General features: G+C 41.3%; 2 protein-coding genes across 5 annotated transcripts in view; one reads left to right on the top strand and one right to left on the bottom strand.

The window, feature by feature from the left end:
• The window catches only part of LOC127533722 (NACHT, LRR and PYD domains-containing protein 12-like), a 184,802-nt gene that overhangs the window by 35,948 nt on the left and 127,165 nt on the right, over positions 1-21,689 (top strand). For all 3 annotated transcript variants that reach the window (XM_051947528.1, XM_051947526.1, XM_051947527.1), the window contains 2 exons: positions 10,435-10,608; positions 15,960-16,133. In XM_051947528.1, the coding sequence (XP_051803488.1) occupies positions 10,435-10,608; positions 15,960-16,133 (348 nt within the window). The remainder of the gene's footprint in view (positions 1-10,434; positions 10,609-15,959; positions 16,134-21,689) is intronic.
• LOC127533723 (mucin-22-like) overlaps positions 4,633-21,689 on the bottom strand; it is a 147,981-nt gene continuing 130,924 nt past the window's right edge. Inside the window, exon 2 of one of the 2 annotated variants that reach the window (XM_051947537.1) lies at positions 4,633-4,928. The gene's annotated coding sequence lies outside the window, so the exon portion shown is untranslated. The remainder of the gene's footprint in view (positions 4,929-21,689) is intronic. The other variant, XM_051947536.1, reaches the window with a different exon arrangement.

Below are 21,689 nucleotides of genomic sequence, written 5' to 3'. Positions count from 1 at the left end.
AGCATCATCTCCCACATGAAGACATCCGAAGCCTCCACATCATGTGCCACATCCCAGTGTTCTGCTGGATCACTGCTACAGTTCTGGAGGAGCTGCTGAGAAGCAGAGAGGGAGGAGATCTGCCCAGAACCCTGACTGAGATGTTCATCCACCACCTGGTGGTTCAGACCAAAGTCATGAAGGTCAAGTATGATGGAGGAGCTGAGACAGATCCACACTGGAGTCCAGACAGCAGGAGGATGATTGAGTCTCTGGGAAAACTGGCGTTTGAGCAGCTGCAGAAAGGAAACCTGATCTTCTATGAGTCCGACCTGACAGAGTGTGGCATCGATATGAGAGCAGCCTCAAAGTACTCAGGAGTGTTCACACAGATCTTTAAAGAGGAGAGGGCTGTACCAGGACAAGGTGTTCTGCTTCGTCCTCTGAGTGTCTCAGGAGTTTCTGGCTGCAGTCTACAGTGTTCCACTGTTACACCAACAGGAAGGAGGAGGTTCTGGAGGACTTCCTGGGAAAAGACTGGAAAGACTGGAACAGAGACACTCTGGATGTGTTCCTGAAGAGAGTGATGGAGAAATCCTGAGAATTAAAAATGGTCACCTGGACCTGTTTGTTCGCTTCCTTCATGGCCTCTGTCTGGAGTCCAACCAGAGACTGTTAGGAGGTCTGCTGGGTCGGACAGAGAACCGTCCAGAAATGATCCAGAGAGTCATCAACAACCTGAAGAAGATGAAGAGTGATGAAATGTCTCCAAGACAGAAGCATCAACATCTTCCACTGTCTGATGGAGATGAAGGATCTCTCAGTACATCAGGAGATCCAAGAGTTCCTGCAGTCAGAGAACAGATCATGGAAGGAACTCTCTGAGATCCAGTGCTCAGCTCTGGCCTACATGCTGCAGATGTCAGAGGAGGTTCTGGATGAGTTGGACCTGAACAAGTACAGAACATCATGGGAGGGAAAACGGAGACTGATTCCAGCTGTGAGGAACTGCAGAAAGTTTCGGTGAGTCCAGATGTGATGAACATGATCAGTCAGAGTAGATCAGTAGTTCAGTTCTTCAGATGTTCTCACTAGATCATCTCATTGTTCTCAGTGTTCCACTTGTTTATTTCAAACATCACATGTCAGCTGTGTTTTGTCACAAGGTGTTGGTCTGGACTCGAGCGGAGAACCACGCTACTGAGGCAGGATAGAGGCAAAACGGATTTTATTGTAGGAGGGGGGAGTGAGTCTGGTCAGGGGTGTGGGTCCAGAACCGCAGCGGCGGCAGATGGGGGGGGGGGGGGGGGGGGTTCCAGCTGCGGAGTTGGAGGGAAGCCGAGGATTGGCAGCCGTGGAGGGCTCCGGAGGGGAGCAGAGTGCGGCGGCAGGTGTGTGGGGATCCCTGGCAGCTGGTGGTTCCAGGAGGTTTGCGACTGGCGGGGTTTGGGGGGGGTCTGGCGGGTCTGAGGGGTACCAGGAGACGAGGAGGGGGGAAACCAGAGGAGGGGATCCAAAGCAGCAGGGTCGGAGCTGTAGGGGTACTACGTTATGATTTATAGCTCTCATTATCAATAAGTGGGGCACCACCTAGCGTTCTAATAGCAAGGACATTTATTAATTAACATTAATAAAATTATTAATATTAATAAAAATTTTGATCAATCTCATATCAAAAAGGTTTGAATCCTCGGTTAAATTGACCACATTCTACACAAAGAAACACTCAAAGCTGTAATTTGGTCCTAAATAAATGTATTTATTGACTATTTTATGGAAATAATGACAAGTGAACTGTATACAATGTAGATATGATGTGTGTGTGTGGTGTGTGTGTGTGTGTGTGTGGAACTACATGTGTGTGCACGAATGCATGTGTGGAATGTGGAGTGTGTGTGAGAGAGATGGAAATATGGTGAGGATTAGCCAGAGCTAACCTGACGAGGTAACCGGTAACTTGGATTAAGAATTCTAATGATTTGTAAAAGAATAAACTGATTAAATGAATTAATTGACCAAGCGGTTAGTACATCACCCATAGAATGGAATCAGAGCAAACTCAGCTGGATTTTGAAGTGAACCGTCATGGGGCTGGGACTTGCGAGCCTTCAGAGGAGCAGCACACGGTCTGGACCTGCAGGTTCGGAGCGGTGTGTCGTCGTTATGGCCACGCCTGGATGTCCTGCCGCGGGTTGATCGATTCTGTGCAAATGGACCTGGTCCAACAGGTCTATGGAGGTCACAGCTGGATGGCGCTGGGTTTAATGCCGCTTGATTTAAAGAAATGATGGCTCTCAGTCTTAGCCAAGAAAAACAGATGTTTGATGAAAAACTGTCAAAATTAAGAAACATAAATGCTGGTTCTGAATCGGTTCTCCAGATTAAACGAATAAAATTCGGCTTAATGTGAGCAAAATGTCTAAACTAATGTTCCAAAAATTGAAGAAATAAATAGTTGACACTTTGAAAGGAAGATAACTTAAAAAGAAAAAGAAAAACGCGCTTTAGTTAGAGAAAATGAGAGAGACTTTGGTTGGCCCCTCAGGGCCAGATGAGGAAGAGAAGAAGAAGAGGGTAAGAGCACGAGGACAGGGTGTTGTCCACCTTATATGGCCAAGAGGGTCATGGGAGGACCTCAAGGCGGAGAGAAGCTTCGGCGTGAACCTCTAACAATTTGACTCTCTTTGTTCTCACAAAGAGGACGGGCAGAAAAGGAGGGAGGAATAATCCAGAATGGATTAAAATAGGATATTAAATGCACAAAACGTGATCCGTCTCTCTCTCCACCATACTTCAGTTGTGTGAAAGAGAAACATGTTCCTAAATGTGTAGATTAATACATATGTTCATATGATGTGAATCATTTCATTCATAACTATAGGTTTATGTTTATGACATTAAAAATATGTATCACAGTGAAAATATAACAAGTCATAGATTTGGTAACAGGTAAATACAATGGTCATCATTCAACCTAAATGCAGAGGAAGTTCAGAGGTTAATACTGGAATTCATTCCAAAATCATAGTATCCTGGGGAAGAAATGATTAAACATCATATTTTAGTATCTAGACTTCTGTAATAGATATAACTTTCAAATTTGGATATGATGTACAACATAATGTCACTATAACTTTGGTAATCAGGAAAGAACAAAATAAATCTCAGAAATATGAACTTTGAAGATGTTTAGTTCCTTCAGTTAATGAGAGTGTCTCTCTGTTCCAGCCATAAAGTTTTACGACTTGTTATCTGATCTGTGGAATGCAGAGACGTCTCCGACTGAGGGTCTCCTAAAGCTGAAAAGGGATTTTAGCATGAAAGTTCATTAAACAAACATCCGTAGCATATAATTGAAAGTCATTGTCTTTTAAAAAGAAAAAGTTATTCCAGGGGTTAAATGTTCACAGGAGCTCCATCCTTCTGTGAATGAAAACCTACAGAAATACAAATGTCTCAATCCTCCTACAGAGATGGGTGTTGGTCAGTGCTGGAGAGGGACAGCTTATCTGAGTTTTGATCAGCTCAGGAATTCCAGAGCCTTTGCAGTACAGTGAACCCTCATTTATCACGGGGGTTACGTTCCAAAAAGAACCTGTGATATGCGAAATCCGTGAAGTAGTCAGCTTTATTTTTTACAGTTATTATACAATACTGCACTTGGGGGAGCGCTGCAGCTGCAGCCAGGTGGACGCCGCGGCGGTACTCTTGCCTCAGAGAGCGGCCGGCTGAATCAACGGGAGCAGTCGGGGGTGGGGAAGGCTCCCGCCGGTGCTCTTCTCCAGGGGAACGCGGCTGCGGTGGCCAGAGACGGCTGGGGACCACGTCCACTGTCCGGTTGACGGCGGGGGAAAAGACTAAGGCTGCTCCGTCAGCTCCGTCTTTCAGGGTGTCTCACTACATGGAGACCAAGGAGAGAAATGATCCAGCGCTCCACAGCAGGCAGCGCTGGCCTGAATGGCAGAGGAGACGAGGCGTGGAGACTGTTCACGTTGGTCAGTCCCTTAGCCAATTAGGATGCAGAACACAAAAAAGCATAAAAAAAACTGCACTAAAAAAATAATCCGTGAAACAGCGAAGCCGTGAAAGGTGAACGGCATTATAGCGAGGGTTCACTGTATTCCTACAGAGCGGTTCTGAGAGGGGTAAACGGATCTTGACGGGGACAGGAACCCGGACAGCTGGTCCTAGGCAGGCAGAAGGAGAAAACACGTTAAAAGCGTACAAAAAAACTCAGCAGAGTCTAGAAATGGCTAGAAGGCAACTGACTGGTGAGTCTAGTGCAACAATCTGGCAGAGAATGGATGAGTGAACCGGTCTTTTATGGCAGCAGTGGTGATTAGTGGAATGCTTCTCAGCTGTCCGGGCTCCCGTGCAGCGGCTGATTGTCTGAGTAGACACAGCTGTGACAGCCGGGCTCCACACTCATAGATAGGCTGAATCCCAAACCGCCCCCTACACACTATCCCTACACACTACCCCTCCGTTTGTGCGTTCCCGCAGAGGGTCCTCCATATTAAGGGCCGTCCCAAACCACGTAGTGAGGAGGGGGAGTGGACTGTTCAGCCCTTAAATAGCGAGTCTGCATCGATGCTCACTCTGGACAACTTTTTCAGGAAGTGCAACGTCGAAATGGAGGAGGAAACAAACATATTGATGTGAGTTCCACATGCGTCCTTTATTTCTCCCACGCCTTTTTCACACTGACAGAACATCACAAAGAGTGGTGTAAAAAGATAAAACAAAAGAAACAAATCTTCTTCTCTGCTGACGTTTGATTTAATTGTGCACCCCCTGACACCTTAAAATTTGAACACAACTGACAGAATTCATTTATTCATTTGTTGGATTTGAAATGCCAGATAATAGGATTGGAAAAGATGTGAGTGAAAAAAAAAATGGGATGCTTTCGTCTTCTGGAAGCAGCAGCGATCCTTGTTAGTTGCAACCTGTGCTACAGCCATGACAGTAGGCGTCTTTCTGTTACCATGGCGATGACGCCTTCCGTTTTCCGGTGAGGCAACAGGGCGTCCCATTCCTGCCGATCGTATTTATACCCTCCCCCTTCAATAATAGGTGCCCTCCACAGCTGCGAGTGTGACTTCTTTTGGAGTGACACTCGGTAGTGGAGGGGGAGTGTGTAGGGGGCGGTTTGGGATTCAGCCGTATACATAGAAAGGCTAGATAGCTTCCAGACGCTGTGAGCCAATGAGGGCTGACGTCGCTACGCGGCGGCCATCTTTCCTAGGGGCTGCTGGCTCACTGATAACATTAATGCCTATGGAGCATGTACGATTTAATTAACCAGAGCTTGATCAATTTTCAACCGATTTTTAAACGGTTTGATTTGTCATAAACGCCAGAGATGTCGTTATGTTATTGCATATTTACGGATAATTATAACCATGGACTTTCATATTAAATTAAAAAAGTAGATAGTAGAGCATTACCTGCCATAGCTGCACACACACACACACAGTGAAATTAAATCCTCAGTGTTTATGTTAAACATTTAATAGTTTGATATTTTATATTTCTAATTAATACATATATTAAATATAAAGGGGTAAGTTGACCCACATGATATTTTAAACTTAAACTGAACAAATAATATATGTACATTATATGAATTGTGATTCATATTGGTTCAGGCTTTTGGTTCATCTTGCCCCATGGCCATCGTTTTGATAAAACCTAATTAATTTAAATGATTCAGAATGATCTTTTGCTAAATGATTCACATAGTTCTATACATTGAATATCACTAACATGCATAATGTATAAGTTTAGACCTGGGTCCATCTGCTTTAGCATAAAGATAATTATACCACAAAAGTCAAAGAATTCCACAGCCAGTTGGAAATGATGTTTGTGTTCTTATTTTAGGGTCTCGTGACAACTCCTGTGTATAGTTTTAAAGATCAAGGGGATGGTTGGTTCATCTTACCTGTTCTCCCCTACATATATTTTATTATACGTTTTTAAATTAACACATTCAGTAACATGACATCAAGGTTTCTTTTATTAACAGGTGCGCACAATTACAAAACAATTCAACATTCACTCCAAACCAGCAGTAACACTAAACCATGCAGCATTCACTCCAAATCAACAGTCAAAACCGTCCCTTCTTAGAGCAACTTCCCATTACCTCCTCTTCTCTGCGTTTTGGGGAAACCTTAAAAACATGAGAAGATACAAGATATATGAATTATTGACAACATTTTACACCCTTCTTACCTTTAACGTTAATGATAAGGACAAAATACTGAGCTAAATGATGATATTGTTGGGGTAATTCATAGCCTATGCTTGAATGCTGTTATGAAAACCTAAATAACAGTAATATGTTAAAAGAAATATTCAATGACTATTATGTAAACAAATGGTAGAAACATTTCTAAAACGTCAGGGTCAAAATAACTTGTATTATAAAAGTACAAATCCTCTAAGTCAGTAACAATTATCCTAAATATGTCCCTTAAATCATTTCTCTACAAGTGAAAGGTGATTCCACAGGCTCTTGTTTTGAAGGAACGTTCATTTGAGCATCCATATGCTGCACTAAAGTGTGGCATCTTGCACTGTAGGGGGGTATTTTTGCAAACACAAAGCCAGCCAGTTACTGTATCACAATGAATCTAAATCTAGGATATATTTCACTAATGAAACAGCTTGAAAATCATGTTAAAATGAAGGAGTAATTATGTCTTTCCCACCTGTATAGAATTAAGTCCAGGTTACTTTGTAATAGTCCAAGTGGCTCACATGTCTCATTCACAACCTCTTGTTTCTTTGCTAGCTAATGCCCAACTGCATCCACACAAATTGTCATTTAGACAAAATATGTTGTTGTCACAAAATTATAATTGGTCTCACGGAAACCTGTATAATAATTGAAACTCCCAGATTGCAGCCTTGCAAATGGCTGTAACAAACACAAATACGCAGCGATTTTCGAAAAGAAAAACTGCAATTTCAACAGGTCTGCGTGGCATGAATCATAGCCACGTTATTAAGGTTTTTAATAAACCAAACCGTTTGTACATCCGTCAAGAATTCAGCAAGTTAAGTGTATTTTTGTTTGTGTAGGTCGCTCACCTTCCATCCACTACTATAGAGCGCTCCAGAACAGTCCCCCTAGGTAAGATGGCCGACCGGTGACGACGCCGGCGAAAGTCCCATCAGCCATCTAGCCTTTCTATGTATGTCTATGTCCACACTGAGCTCTGTTGGGGAGGAAACACAGAGAGGGAGAAAAAAGGAGGGAGAAGAAGAAGAAGGGAGGGGGTTTGGGATGGCAGGTGGGTGAGGGTGAGGGTGAGGAGGGAGCCTGACATGTTTAGTCTCAGATGTTCTTCTGCTGCTTCAAACGCTGTGAAAATGTGGATTTTTCATGTTCTTGTGTTTGAAGCTGATAAATGAATGAAGACAGTTTTTCTATTTCATTCTAATAATTGTTCCATCAGACAGTTCTTCTGAGGTTCTTCCTTTGGCTGATGGAGGAAACATGCAGATCTGCTGAAACACATGAAGAACTGTAGAGGTTCTTGTCCAGGTTTTATCACAGCATCAGTTCTTATTACATGAGGAGCTTCTGGAAGCAGTCTTCTACAATCAGACATACAGCTTTGAAATGATTTTTTCCCTCTTCTTTGAGTTAAATATCAGATCTGAATCATTTCTGATGTATGGGAGAATTGATTTAATGGAATTATTGCTGTTACTATTCTGAGTTGGTTTTTAATTTCTTTCTTTCTCGTAATTTCTGATGTTTTTCTTGAAATGCTTTGTATTTATTCTTTCTGTAAGTGTGGTGTGAACATTGAGACAGAAAATAATCTTCTGATCCAGATGTTCTCCTCAGAACTTTGTGGAGTCAGACGTGGGATCAGATCACACTGACAGACTGTGGACAGTATGGAATCCTAAATGGAAGTCCATCTTCTGTCCTCCATCTGCAGATGAAACACGAAGATTCTAGATATAAGTATTCCAGATTGAAAGTGTGCAGGTGTGAGAGAGGCTGATAAGAATTCAGTTTGATGTCAAACAGTCAGAGAAGATGAGCTGAAGCACTGATGTGAAGAACCACATGTCCAACAGGATCAGTCCAGATGTTCTGCTATCAAATGAAGGAAATATAAAATGTTCTCTTTCATAACAACATGTTTTGTCATTTATGTTTCATTACAGACTTTCTGACTGTAGACTCTCAGAGAGTCACTGTGAAGTCGTGGCCTCAGCTCTGAAGTCCAACCCCTCCCATCTGATAGAACTGAACCTGAGTGGAAACAACCTGCAGGATTCAGGAGTGAAGCATCTTTGTGATGGACTGAAGAGTCCACACTGTAAACTGGAAGCTCTCAGGTCAGGACTCATCAACCTGTTCAACTGATGACCATTTAAAATGTGTTTTTATTCATGAGGAACAGAACAGCTGAGGTGGGAGGTTTTCTGTGTTTGTATGACTCACATCAGTTCTGTTACTGACCTTTAGCTCTAGTTTCTCTTAATGAGGCCTCTTCCACTACAGGAACTTAACAACCTGGAACCTGCATCACAGAACCAGAACCTGCAAGAACCTGTACAGTCTTGGTTCCAGGTTCTGTTTTAGTTTCCACTGTTTTACAAATACAATTTTTCAGATAGACGCCAATGACAGACTTCAGGTCTGTCAGAAACAATGGAGTGAAGCAGCAGCCCTGCAGGTGAGGACAGTCATCATGACTGTTGATAAGCAGTGTCCTCATGTCCTCTGGTCTGTGGGTAAGGTCAGTCCAGTCTTCCTGCTGCTGATGGCTGAGTCCCTTCAACTGAAGTGTTGGTGAAGGATAGAACATCCATCCAACCTGTGGTGAGCTTCATGGTCTCTCTGCTCTCCCTGAAGAGGAGCTACACCCTCATAGGGACCCTATGACCTTTTTCAGATGTGAGGCTGTTAAAGGTTGTTGGTTCCTTTCAGACTGTAGGGACTGAGAGCCAATCACTGGGCAGCAGAGTGTCTCCTGAGACTGAGAGAGAATGAAGAGTCCAGCTCACTGACGCTATGAGGAGTCCAGACTTCATCAAGAGTGGAGATAAACATTTTAAACACATGAGTTTGGAGATCCTTAGTCTGGTTCCAGTGGGATTCATGTGAGTGAAAACCAAAGCCTGAGTCTCAACAGCACAAGAAGAAACAAGAAAAGCACTGATGGAGCGCAGTACTCCACCAACACTGTTCATTCCCCCATATGGCGTTATCAGAAATGCAGCATATTTTTTGTAGAAATGCAGCATTTTATTACTATTGTTATTACTGATGATCAGAAATGACGGCACTATAGAATGTGTCCATTAAATATAGATGTACCCACAAAGAAAATGAACTAAGCACAGACATGTGTTATGTATGTGTACGTTACGTACGGATATTGAATTGTGTGACCTACATATGTGTAAATTATTCTTACAAAGGTCTGTTGATCAGTTCATCACTTTCTGCAAGGCTTTGTTTTGCTCGTGTTAAAACAACCATTCCCTCCATGCTTTTATTTTGAAGGTGTATTTTTCATGTTACGGGCTTTTATTTTTCCACCATTCCCGTGGCACAGGAAGTGTTTATGTAATAAGCGGTGTCTTGACATGAGGAAGAAGCTGCCGAAAAGTCTGAAAATTCACATAAGGATGGAAGGACAACTCAGAAACACCCTCACAATTTAATCAATTGTTTCTTGAATCATTTCCAATGGATAAGTCAGTAGTAGGATCACAATCATGTGACCGTCATCAGGCAGCTGATGCAGCGTTCACTTCTTGTCATGGTTACAGTGACGCCGTACCGGCCGCTATCTTTCAGTGGAAATCCTGAACAAATCCATGGATCCAGTCTATAAGATGCATCACTGCCAAAATCTAATGAGGTGGTCCTTGTGTCATTTCTGACCTTCCATGAAAGTTTCATCCTAATCCGTTGGACAAACATACGCCTATCGTCACATAACCGTTCCTTGGTGGAGTAATGAAGGAACATGAACAACAAGGACTGGAGATCAGAAGATGTTTGTTCTGTAACATCAGAGAATCAAATCAGAATCAAAAATAAAGGTGGACAAAGAAATTAGTGAAAAAATCCAACATTATAATCACAGTAATGAACGATACTGACCTTTATTGGATTCATTTCTTCTTGTTTGGTCTGTATTCTTCATTTAGTAAATCTAAACTGTCAGTTTGTTTTTTTAATCTGATCAAATACTTTACTTCTCAGCTTCAAAGTAATCTGATTACTGTAATGTGCTACACTTTGAATTATTTTCACATTTATATAATATTGCAGAGGACTGTCCTTATTGCTGCTGTATTCTGGACATAGTGGGATGTATTTGTTGTTAAATTCACTGCTGTCTTTTCAACAGGACAGAAAATACTGAACTTAATGTTTTACTTCTTTTCTTGTCTTTGTCTCTTCAGACTGAGTGGCTGTAATCTGTCAGAGAGAAGCTGTGGAGCTCTGTCCTCAGTCCTCAGCTCCCAGTCCTCCAGTGTGACAGAGCTGGACCTGACTAACAACAACCTGCAGGATTCAGGAGTGGAGAGTCTTTCTGCTGGACTGGAGAGTCCACACTGTAAACTGGAAGCTCTCAGGTCAGGACTCATCAACCTGTTCAACTGATGACCATTTAAAATGTGTTTTTATTCATGATGAACAGAACAGCTGAGGTGGGAGGTTTTCTGTATTTCTATGACTCACATCAGTTCTGTTACTGACAGTGGCGTGCACAGATAGACACCAGGTGGTGCTAGAGCAGCTGCCCCTTACCCTCAGTATCAAGCAGGTGTCCTCCACGTCTCAACGTTATAAAAAAAAATTTAAACATTAAACACACACCACACAAACACACACACACATGACCCGTGCTGTGACTCGCCCCATCTCGTAACGTGAACACCACCATCCAGGTAACACCCAAATGAATCCAGTGTTTTGTTCATCAGCCTCAGTTGCCACACGGTGCATTTATTACTCCACCAAGGAACGGCAGAGTTATGTAACGATCGACGTACGTTTGTCTGTGAATCTGTTAATCTGTTTGTCTGTCTGTGTGAAACGTTACTCAAAAACTGACTAATGGATTTGGCACAAATGATTAAACTGTGAGCTGTTTCTGAGTCCCGCTACATATTTAGGTCACGTATGAAGCAAACCCCAGACAGACAATGGTGAAGCTCCTGATGGTTCACAAAGCCTTTATTTATGTTCAGCCGTCAGCCCTATTTTGAACATAAATTCACCTTTCTGTCCTTCACTCCTTTCTTGTCTCCATTCCAGCTGCTTCTAAGTTTAAACACATCCTTTACTAGACAGCAACAGTGGAACCGTTTTCTTTCATCTTTATGTGAATTTTCTGACTTTTCAGCAGCGTCTTTGTCATGTCAAGAAACATCTTCTTAGATAAACACTTCCTGTGCCGCTGGAATGATCACACAATAAAAGCCCTTACCATGATGGCTTACCAAATGGTGGCTGATTTGATTGCCCCAGTGATCTGTCATATTATTAACCAAAGTTTGATAGAAATGTTATGTCCTCAAGAATGGAAAAAGGCAAAAATAACACCACTGCCAAAGAATGCAAGACAGTCATTTTCTGGACCTAATAGTCGTCCTATAAGTCTACTGCCTATGTTAAGTAAAATAATGGAAACTGTGGTCTGTGAACAAATTAGAACTTATTTTTCCTTAAATAATTTAACCACGGATTACCAACATGCATACAGGAAAGGACACTCCACAGCAACTGCCCGAGCTCAGATGACAGATGACTGGTTAATGGATATAGAACAAAAGAAATTAGTAGGAGCAGTTTTGCTGGATTTTACAGCTGCTTTTGATATTATTGACTATGAAGTATTGATTAAAAAGTTAGAATGTTATGGGTTTTCACAGTCAGCAATGTTATGGTTGAAAAGTTATTTAACAAATCGACAACAACAGGTTTATTTCAATGGTAGTTATTCTGATGAGAGGGAGGTCAGCTGTGGAGTGCCTCAAGGGAGTTGTTTGGGACCTTTATTATTTACAATCTTTACCAATGACTTACCACTAGTACTAGATAAGGCTACTATATCAATGTATGCAGATGATTCTACAATTTGGTTATCGGCACCTAAATGCTCAGAGTTAAATACATCCGTACAGCAGGAATTGCAATCTGTGGTGGAATGGATCAGGAAAAATAAGTTGGTTCTTAATGTATCGAAGACAAACAGTATTATATTTGGTACAACACATACTTTACAAAAACAGCCTGAATTGAATCTTTTTATAAATAAAGTGCCTGTTAAACAAGTACAAGAAACAAAATTACTTGGTGTTGTGTTAGATAATAAATTGTCATGGACTAAACATATTGATAAGATGATATCCAAGATGGGAAGTGCTGTTTCTGTTGTGAGAAGGTGTGCAGCTTTCATGTCACTAAGCTTAATTAAACTAGTGTTACAATCTTTAGTATTATCAGTTCTGGACTACTGTCCAGTAGTCTGGTCTAGTACGTCACAAGAAAATATAAAAAAGTTGCAAATTGTACAAAATAGAGCAGCAAGAATAGCTTTGCATTGCGATTACAGAACAAATATCATAGCCATGCACAATTGTTTAGACTGGCTATTGGTTAAGGAAAGATTATTGTATTCATTGCTGGTTTTTGTTAGAAACATTCTAATTACAAAAAACCCATCAATCTTGTATAGAAATGTACATTTTAGTTCAGCTAGACATCGCTACGCAACCAGACATGCTACCAAAGGAAATTTTACACTACCCAAGTCAAAAACAAACACAATTAAACAATGGTTATGTACAGAGCTATGCAAGAATGGAATAAACTACCAGGAAACATTACACAAGAAAATAGCAAAATAATTTTCAAAAAGTTAGTCAAAAAACATCTGTGTACAATAGAGACTTAATATAAGTCAATTGGAAGTACAAGTGTTACTTAAAACTGCACCTTTGCAACAGAAATAGTTCTAGTGAGATGAACAGTAAAAGAATGGGTGACTGTCAAATCTGATTTAAATTAATTGTTAAATCGGGGTTTGTGCTTCAATGGCGTTGGGTGTAATATCGAAGGGCAAAAGAAATTTAGTTTTGTGTGACCAATATACATAATATATGTAGATCTATGTAGTTATGATATGTAAATATTATATTTCACTGCTGACCTGGGAGCGGTTTTGTATTGTCTGTGTATTGTTGTGTTGTGTATATTTTATTTTATTTTTTTTGTTTTTGTTTTATGTTGCATTTGTATATGGATTGTATTGTAAATAATGCAACTGCATTGATACATTGTAAGGATGTTGTATGGACCCCAGGAAGAATAGCTTTGGCATTGCCATAGCTAATGGGGATCCAAATAAATCAAATCAAAACCATTAAAAATACACCTTCAAAATAAAAGCATGGAGGGAACGGTTATTTTAACAGTAGCAAAACAAAGGCTTGCCAAAAGTGATGAACTGATCAACAGACCTCTATAAAAGTCATTTACATGTGATTTGGTATGAATACATAACATGTACATGCATAACACATGCCTGTACTCAGCACAAGGTCATTTTTTCTTAAATATTTCATCCATCAGAAATGATCCATCAACTGAGCAGCCTTGGCAGAGTACTGCGCTCTCTGAGTGCTTTTCTAGTTTGTCTCTGTTGTAAAGTAGTCTGTCTCATGCAGCGCTAAACAACCGTCAGAGGTGGGTAGTAATGAGTTACATTTACTCAGTTACATTTACTTGAATAGTTTTTTGATAAATTGTGCTTTTATGAGTAAATTTAAAGCACAATACTTTTAACTTTTACTTGAGTATGTTTGTGGATATGAAACGCAACTCTTACTCCGCTACATTGCACTTCACGGCTCGTTACTTCTCTTGTTATCCAAGTGATAACGCATATACTTCTTTATTTTGCTAGATACACACTTCGACAAAAAGTTCTACCACATGACTGTATTTCACCAATCAGAGGTCGTCATTCAGTCACATGACCGCACAACTGTGTAGCTGCCGGGCTCGTATCTGTGGCGTGCACAGACCTAGATGATGGACAGAGGAGGAGGAGGAGGAGGAACACCTGTGGCCTCACATACGGAGCATGTTTAGCCTACACGCATCGCAAAAGAGCAGCTACACTATGCGGTGTCTTCTGAGTCTGCCAAAGCAAACCAACATTGCTGCGTTTTTCTGTGTCTCTCTTTCTGTGTCTGTCTCTCTGTCTCTCAGTCCGTCTGTCTACTCTCTCTTATTTGGACACAGACACCTGTTATATGTAAAGACTGCCTTGTTCTAAATATAATCTACCTGGTTAGCCCTGATGTGCCATTTGGAGGGCAGGTTAAAGGTTCATGTATCTTTTCACTGTAAGTGTGCAGGGTTGTTAGCTTTGTTTTGGTTTAATGTTGTGGAAAAACTGCTATTGAAGAAGGTTTAGAAATTGGTAAACCTTAAGTTACATGTTTGGTTACAGTCATTCAGTATGTCTAATATTTTGATGTTAAACCTCAGGGACAGTCTTAAAGAATATTTTAAAAAGAAAATGCTGGAAACATGCAACGCGGGCAAGAGCGTGTTTCTTGAAATATAATTTATTTTTCTTATTTTTTTCACATAAAGATTTAATTTATTATCATTTTAGTTAAAGAGCTTGACCTGAATATTCACTTTATTGAATTTACATTTATATTGTATGTCTGACTGAATTCATGCACAGAAGACAAATAAATCGGATGTTTCTGTTACTCACTGCTTGAGCAGTTTTTTCACCAAGTACTTTTTTACTCTTACTCAAGTAATTTTTTAGAGGACTACTTTTTACTTCTACTTGAGTCATGTTTTTCTAAAGTAACATTACTCTTACTTGAGTACAAATTTTGGCTACTCTGCCCACCTCTGACAACCGTGCCTAAATTAGCCAGCTGCCCGCCTGCTTAACAAGCTCGACACTACCCATAATAATAATCAATGAACTGACATAACGTGACGACGATGACCTCACAACCAGTGTTATTTGGTGAATTGGTACAGCATATGATCTGTATACTATAACTGAATATTTAGTTTGTGTAGGTTTATTATTAGCCTGCAGTAGGTTGAGGCAACACTTGCTGTGACTAATTTGCTAAATGACAAAAAGAAAAAGTAGTTTTCTGCCTTGTTGTAGCCTAATGTCAGGAATCAGTCTTGATGTTTTCGATCTCTTTTAATTTACCAATTTTTAAGGTACAATGTTTTATTGACTCTTTGTGTGTCATTATTAAGATGTTAAAATGAATGCCGTTCCAGAAAATGTGTTCCTGATTTTGTTATTTTTTCAAATCTCACACTGTTATATTCAGGCAGCCGGTGGTTCTACACGCTGCACAAGGTGCCCTTTTTTTTCACTGAGCACCTGCCCCCCAAAATGTCTGTGCACGCCACTGGTTACTGACCTTTAGCTCTAGTTTCTCTTAATGAGGCCTCTTCCACTACAGGAACTTAACAACCTGGAACCTGCATCACAGAACCAGAACCTGTAAGAACCTGTACAGTCTTGGTTCCAGGTTCTGTTTTAGTTTCCACCATTTTACAAAATAGAATGTTCCAGATAGACGTCAATGAAAAGGAAACACCAGAACAAACCTTTAGTGTTTGATGTTTGTTCGATGACTAAACTCTGCAGTTCAGCTGTTGGACAAGAAGCAGGAAGGAGAAGATGTGGAGAACAATGTTCAAATGTTTGACCACCTGAACAGTCCACCTTCTCACCAGCAGAGATTCTGATTTATCCTGATGACTCTGTGATTCCTGATCACCTGATAGGTGGACTTACTGCTGCTGTATTCTGGACATAGTGGGATGTATTTGTTGTTAAATTCACTGCTGTCTTTTCAACAGGACAGAAAATACTGTACTTAATGTTTTACTTCTTTTCTTGTCTTTGTCTCTTCAGACTGAGTGGCTGTAATCTGTCAGAGAGAAGCTGTGGAGCTCTGTCCTCAGTCCTCAGCTCCCAGTCCTCCAGTGTGACAGAGCTGGACCTGACTAACAACAACCTGCAGGATTCAGGAGTGGAGAGTCTTTCTGCTGGACTGGAGAGTCCACACTGTAAACTGGAAGCTCTCAGGTCAGGACTCACATTTTGAAAGTGAAAGAAAATGAAAGATTGATTCTTTATTTGCTTCAGATGCATCAAATCTGCACCAAAATGTATCTGAAAGACAAAAAGAAAACAAAGAGTGAGAAACATCCAGCCAAGTGTTGTCCATCAGGTTTGTGTTGTTTTGTGTGTGCAGGCTGTCAGGCTGTCTGGTCACAGAGGAAGGCTGTGCTTCTCTGGCCTCAGCTCTGAGCTTCAAGACCTCAAATGTGAGAGAGCTGGACCTGAGCTACAACCATCCAGGAGACTCAGGAGAGAAGATGCTGAGAGCTAAAGTGGAGGATCCACACTGTAGACTGGAAACTCTCAGGTACAGACAGACAGACACTCTCAGGAAGCTTTTAGCCTACCTTAACACAAAGAGTGGAAGCAGAAGAACACTGTTAGCTCAGCTACACACCATGACTGAAGGGAAGAGGAAACTGTTAGCGTAGCTTAGCACATGGACATGACAGACAGGGAACCTTTTAGCCTAGCTCCAGGAAACATCAATGAGTAAAGCTGAATAATGAGTGTAAACTGAGCTGGAACGTGACGAGCACAGGACAGGACTTTAGAGATGCTGCATTCAGGTGTCTGTGTCTCCATGTTGGACTGGTCCTTTATCAGTGGAACAGTGTGAGAGCCATGTAACGTCCATGTGTGCTGCTGAAAGAGTCTCTGCTGCTCTGACCGTCCTCCTGCTTTCAGGGTGACGCCTGCTGGAGTCCGATGGTTGACACCAGGTCTGAGGAAGTGTAAGTGTGTTTGAATGGATTGATGGAAACAAAGCAGCACATTCAAGCATCTTCAAAGTGTCACATCTCTGAGGTCATCATCAAAGCTTTAATACTGATCACATGATCCATCAATAACTGCAGCTGTGTTGTGTTTGTTCTCTCCATCAGATTCCTGTCAACTCACAGTCGACACAAACACAGTACACAGAAAACTCAGACTGTCTGACAACAACAGGAAGGTGACATATGTGGAAAGGGATCAGTCGTATCCTGATCATCCAGACAGGTTTGACTGGTATCCTCAGCTGCTGTGTAGAACTGGTCTGACTGGTCGCTGTTACTGGGAGGTGGAGTGGAGAGGATATGTTCATATATCAGTGAGTTACAGAGGAATCAGAAGGAAAGGAGACAGTAATGACTGTTGGTTTGGATTTAATGATCAGTCCTGGAGTCTGATCTGCTCTGATCGTCATGGTTACTCTGTCATTCATAATAACAGTCAAACATACATCAGTTCCTCCTCAGTCTCTCACAGAGTTTCAGTTTATGTGGACGTTCCTGCTGGAACTCTGTCCTTCTACAGAGTCTCCTCTGACTCTCTGATCCTCCTCCACACCTTCAACACCACATTCACTCAACCTCTCTATCCTGGATTTGGGGTCTACTGGTTCTATTCTGGTTCCTCAGTGTTTCTGTGCTGAGTTCAGTCTCCAGAGTCTCCTCCTGTCAGAGAAACAGTGTTGAACAGATAGTTGAGTCTCTCCATGACTCTGTCCCTCACAAACATGTTTTCACATTCATGGATTAAATCTAATCTTCTTCCTCTTCAAAGATGAAGTTGTGATTCTTCCAGGAGCCAAATGTGGTGTTTGTGTCTTTTTCCAGTCAAATGTTGAGAGTGAAAATCAGGATGTGGTGTTCCTCTGACGCTCACTTGAACTAAAAGCATTTGAGCTGCACAAAGTGTGAAATGAGAGAGGAAGCAGTGAATCTACAAACTGCTGACAGACTTTCACACATTATTGTCCAGAGAAAATCAGGTTTTTGTGTGTAAACAACTGTGCAAACTCTGTTTTATAATCTAATATTGTTATTGTATTCATTTGTTCCTTTTTTCTTTTTAGAACAAACAGACATTTAAAATCTTTTCCTGTAAAAACATCTGATGATTATTTAGCTCACAGAGTTTTAAAACCTTCACAAAGCAAACAGAAATCACACAAACATCCAGTTAACACGACGTGTTTTCATCTGAATATTCTTTCTATTCAGACATTCTAGTTTCTTTTCTGCACTTTAGTCTTGAAGCAATGAGGACAAACCTACATTATTATTAAATCTCTCTTTTTATCCAACAGGAAATCTAAATTCTTCCACATATTTTAGACTTTCTCTCTAAAAACAGGACAAAAGAAGCTGCAGAACTACAGAAATATGAATGTAAAAGCTGAATCAGTCTGAAAACTAAACACAAAACTAATCTGCAGCGTTTAGTTCTGATAAATAATCAGTTTTTTACAGATTTCTGCTGCTTGGTGGACTGAAGGAACGGCGCCTCCTGCTGGAGTCTCAGCAACAAGAATTAAATCACATGTTCTGAAAATGAGTGAAATGATTCTTAGTTTGAACAGGAATAGAATAAAAGAGCAGGATTTCATGTTTTTTCTCAGTGTGTCGACCTCTTCTACCAACAAAAATCACATTAAAACATGAGAGAAGCAGTTTTTGTGTTTTAAATTCATAAATATTTTGAAGAGAAGGTTCTGAATAAACTGTGGTTAGAAGAAACATTTTAGCCGCTAACGTCCACGATATTAAAGATTACAAACATCTGCATCACCTGTAATGTTAACAAACACACAGATCAATATTTACATATATATTAGAGATGTTAAATATTTATCTCTATATACCGACCAGCCCCCCCCTGCCTACCATCCTGCCCTTGGAATGAATAGTTTTGTTGAGCAGCCTTTGAACTGATCTCTGGTCTGTTCTGATGTTGGACTTGTTTGTTCCTCAGAGCTGCATCAGACTGTTCTGGACACTTTGTCTTGTCCTGTTAGTTCACTTCCTCCTGTTTCATCAGTTTCTTTGTTCAGTTTATCCAGTTTCAGGTTGTTTTTTTGTATGTTTCCTCTTTTGAACTTAGTTGTTTGTTTTTGCAGTCGCAGCAGTTTTGTTTGTTTCTGGAATGAGTTTGGTTTATTTTCTCCTCAGTCCAGTTTGAACATTTCTGTATTGATTTAGTTCCTGCTTTGTTTAATAAAGTCCTTTTGAATCCTCGCTAGTGTCCACCAGTTCTGCCCCCATGACGTCTAAATCAAAGGGTCAGAGGACGTGGTGGTGATCTGGTGATTATTAAGGATTGTTTCCACTTCACAGAGCAATGTGTTCAGACTACAGACAGACCCATATGGTTTTTTCAGGGCCGATACCGATTATTAGTCATCAAGGAGGCCGATAACTGATATTTGGAGCCCATATTCATTTGCAGTAAAAGTGAAAATATTGGCGTCAAGGGGGGCGCTGTTGAGCGATGAAAGGATAGGACGCGTCTCGCCATAGCTCCTACAGAATCCGTTTTAAAATGACACTTAAAACTTAAACCTGTGTATATTTAACCCTGAAGTTTGAGAGAATCTGCTAGTACACCACTCCTGCCTTAGGTGCGATAGAGGCCCGTCTGACGCCCCGACTCGGAGTGGAAAGGAGAAGCCGAAGATGAGCGGACAGGACGCAGAAGCTCAACAGGTGCTAGCCACTATAGCTTCACTCCGAACCGAACTGGCGCAAGCTAGGTCAGATATCTGCAACAAAATCGATGAAAAAATTGCCGATGTGAGTAAAACCTTGAGGGAAGTAATAACCACTCTAAGAGAAGAAAGCGACAATGCATTTAATGCCGTTAATGCCCGAGTAGACTCCCAAAGTGAGACATTAAAAAGTTTGGAAGAGTTGGCTAATGCTACTTCAGACATCGTTGTGGAACTCAGAACCCAAGTAAAACAGCTGAACAACCAAGTAGATAAGCTCTCAGAGAAATGCTTGGACTTAGAGGGGCGATCTAAACGTCAGAACCTGAGAATTGCTGGAGTTAAAAGAAGGACAAGAACACGGCCAGAGAACCAGGGACTTTGTGGCACAGCTCCTAACTGACGTGCTGAAGCTCGATGTAAAACCGGTGATCGACCGCACACACAGGGCACTACGAGAGCGTCCCGGAGATAACGACCCGCCACGGCATCTGATTTGCCGAGTGCACTACTGCCATGACCTCGAAGACATCATGCAGAAGATTTCTAAAACCAGAAACCTCCAATTCCATGGCCAGCGCATCCAGATCTTCAGAGATTTTCCACCCGCCGTGGTCAAGTGCCGAGCTGCATTCACACCAGCCAGGAACCTACTACGAGACAAGCCCGGGGTAAAATTCGGACTCCTTTACCCAGCCAAGCTGAGAGTGACACACGACGGGAACGAGACCACATTCACCAACCCAGAGGAGGCCCGTCTGTATGCAGAACGCCACTTCGGCCGGAGAGACAACTGAGAGTCATCCCATACGTGCAAGGTCTACTCATATATTAACAGTGCTATTTTTCCGTTTACGTTACCTTAATAGAGACTGCTGTGTTTTCTGAGTTAATGACTATCCTACTTAATGGGTAATACAAAATCCCATTGCTAAGCCATACATAGGTTTTTATTAGAAGTTCTGTAGAGCTACTATCAGAAAGGATCAAGAGTTCGACCTCTGCTGGTTGATGGAGTTGAAATTTGTTCTTTGCTCAGAAAGAGCAAAACATACATTGTTAGTAATGTTCCAACTACTGTGTTTTGGGGTTTTCCTGTATTTACTTATATGTATGGGTGAGAGGGGGGTGGGCAAGGGAGAAGGAGGGCTGAGGGAGTGTTACTTAGCTCAAGGTTGCACATATCCTATAGAGAAGTCAGAAGGTTGGAGGGTAAGCCTATCTTCCTGTGAACAGCCTACACAGTCTAATGCTCAGTGAAATACAACAAGGGAAAAGGAGGGAGGATATAACCTTTTGTTCATGGAATGTAAATGGTATTAATGAACCGGTTAAAAGAGGTAAAGTTCTAGCACATCTAAAATCACTGCAAGCTGACATAATTTTCTTACAAGAAACTCATCTAAAAAATAACTCGCACACCAGACTCAGATGTAGGTGGATACAACAAATATACCACTCTAACTTCCCAGTGAAAGCCAGAGGTGCAGCCATCCTGATCCGCAGGGGTGTCCCTTTTAAGCAATTATCCACAATAGTGGATAAAGAGGGGAGATATGTAGTTGTCATAAGGGAGATCTACTCTACCCCAGTTACCTTGCTAAACATCTATGGCCCTAACAATGACGATCCAGAATTGTTCTGAAAGACCCTAAACCTAATACCGAATATCTCTACCACCAATCTGATCATCGGCGGAGATTTTAATTTGGTGTTGGATACCTATTTAGATAGGTCCTCCACCAAGAGGGTTGAACCAACCAAAGCAGGTATGTTTTTGAAATCATATATTGACAATATGAACCTGGTTGATGTTTGGCGTGTCTCCAACACGGCTGGCAGAGAGTTCTCCTTCCACTCTAAGGTGCATAATGTCTATTCCAGGATTGACTTCTTCCTAGTCGATGGCAAATTATTTCCACTTACTTACAATGCAAAATATCACAACATCATTATTTCAGATCATAGTCCAGTCTCTTTCACATTCAGGCCTAGCGAAAACATATCTGCACAGAGAAGCTGGAAGTTTAACCCACAACTTATTTCAG

This window comes from Acanthochromis polyacanthus, chromosome 4, assembly GCF_021347895.1.
Source record: "Acanthochromis polyacanthus isolate Apoly-LR-REF ecotype Palm Island chromosome 4, KAUST_Apoly_ChrSc, whole genome shotgun sequence".
Lineage (NCBI taxonomy): Eukaryota > Metazoa > Chordata > Actinopteri > Pomacentridae > Acanthochromis > Acanthochromis polyacanthus.
This window is presented reverse-complemented; position numbering and strand designations above follow the sequence as displayed.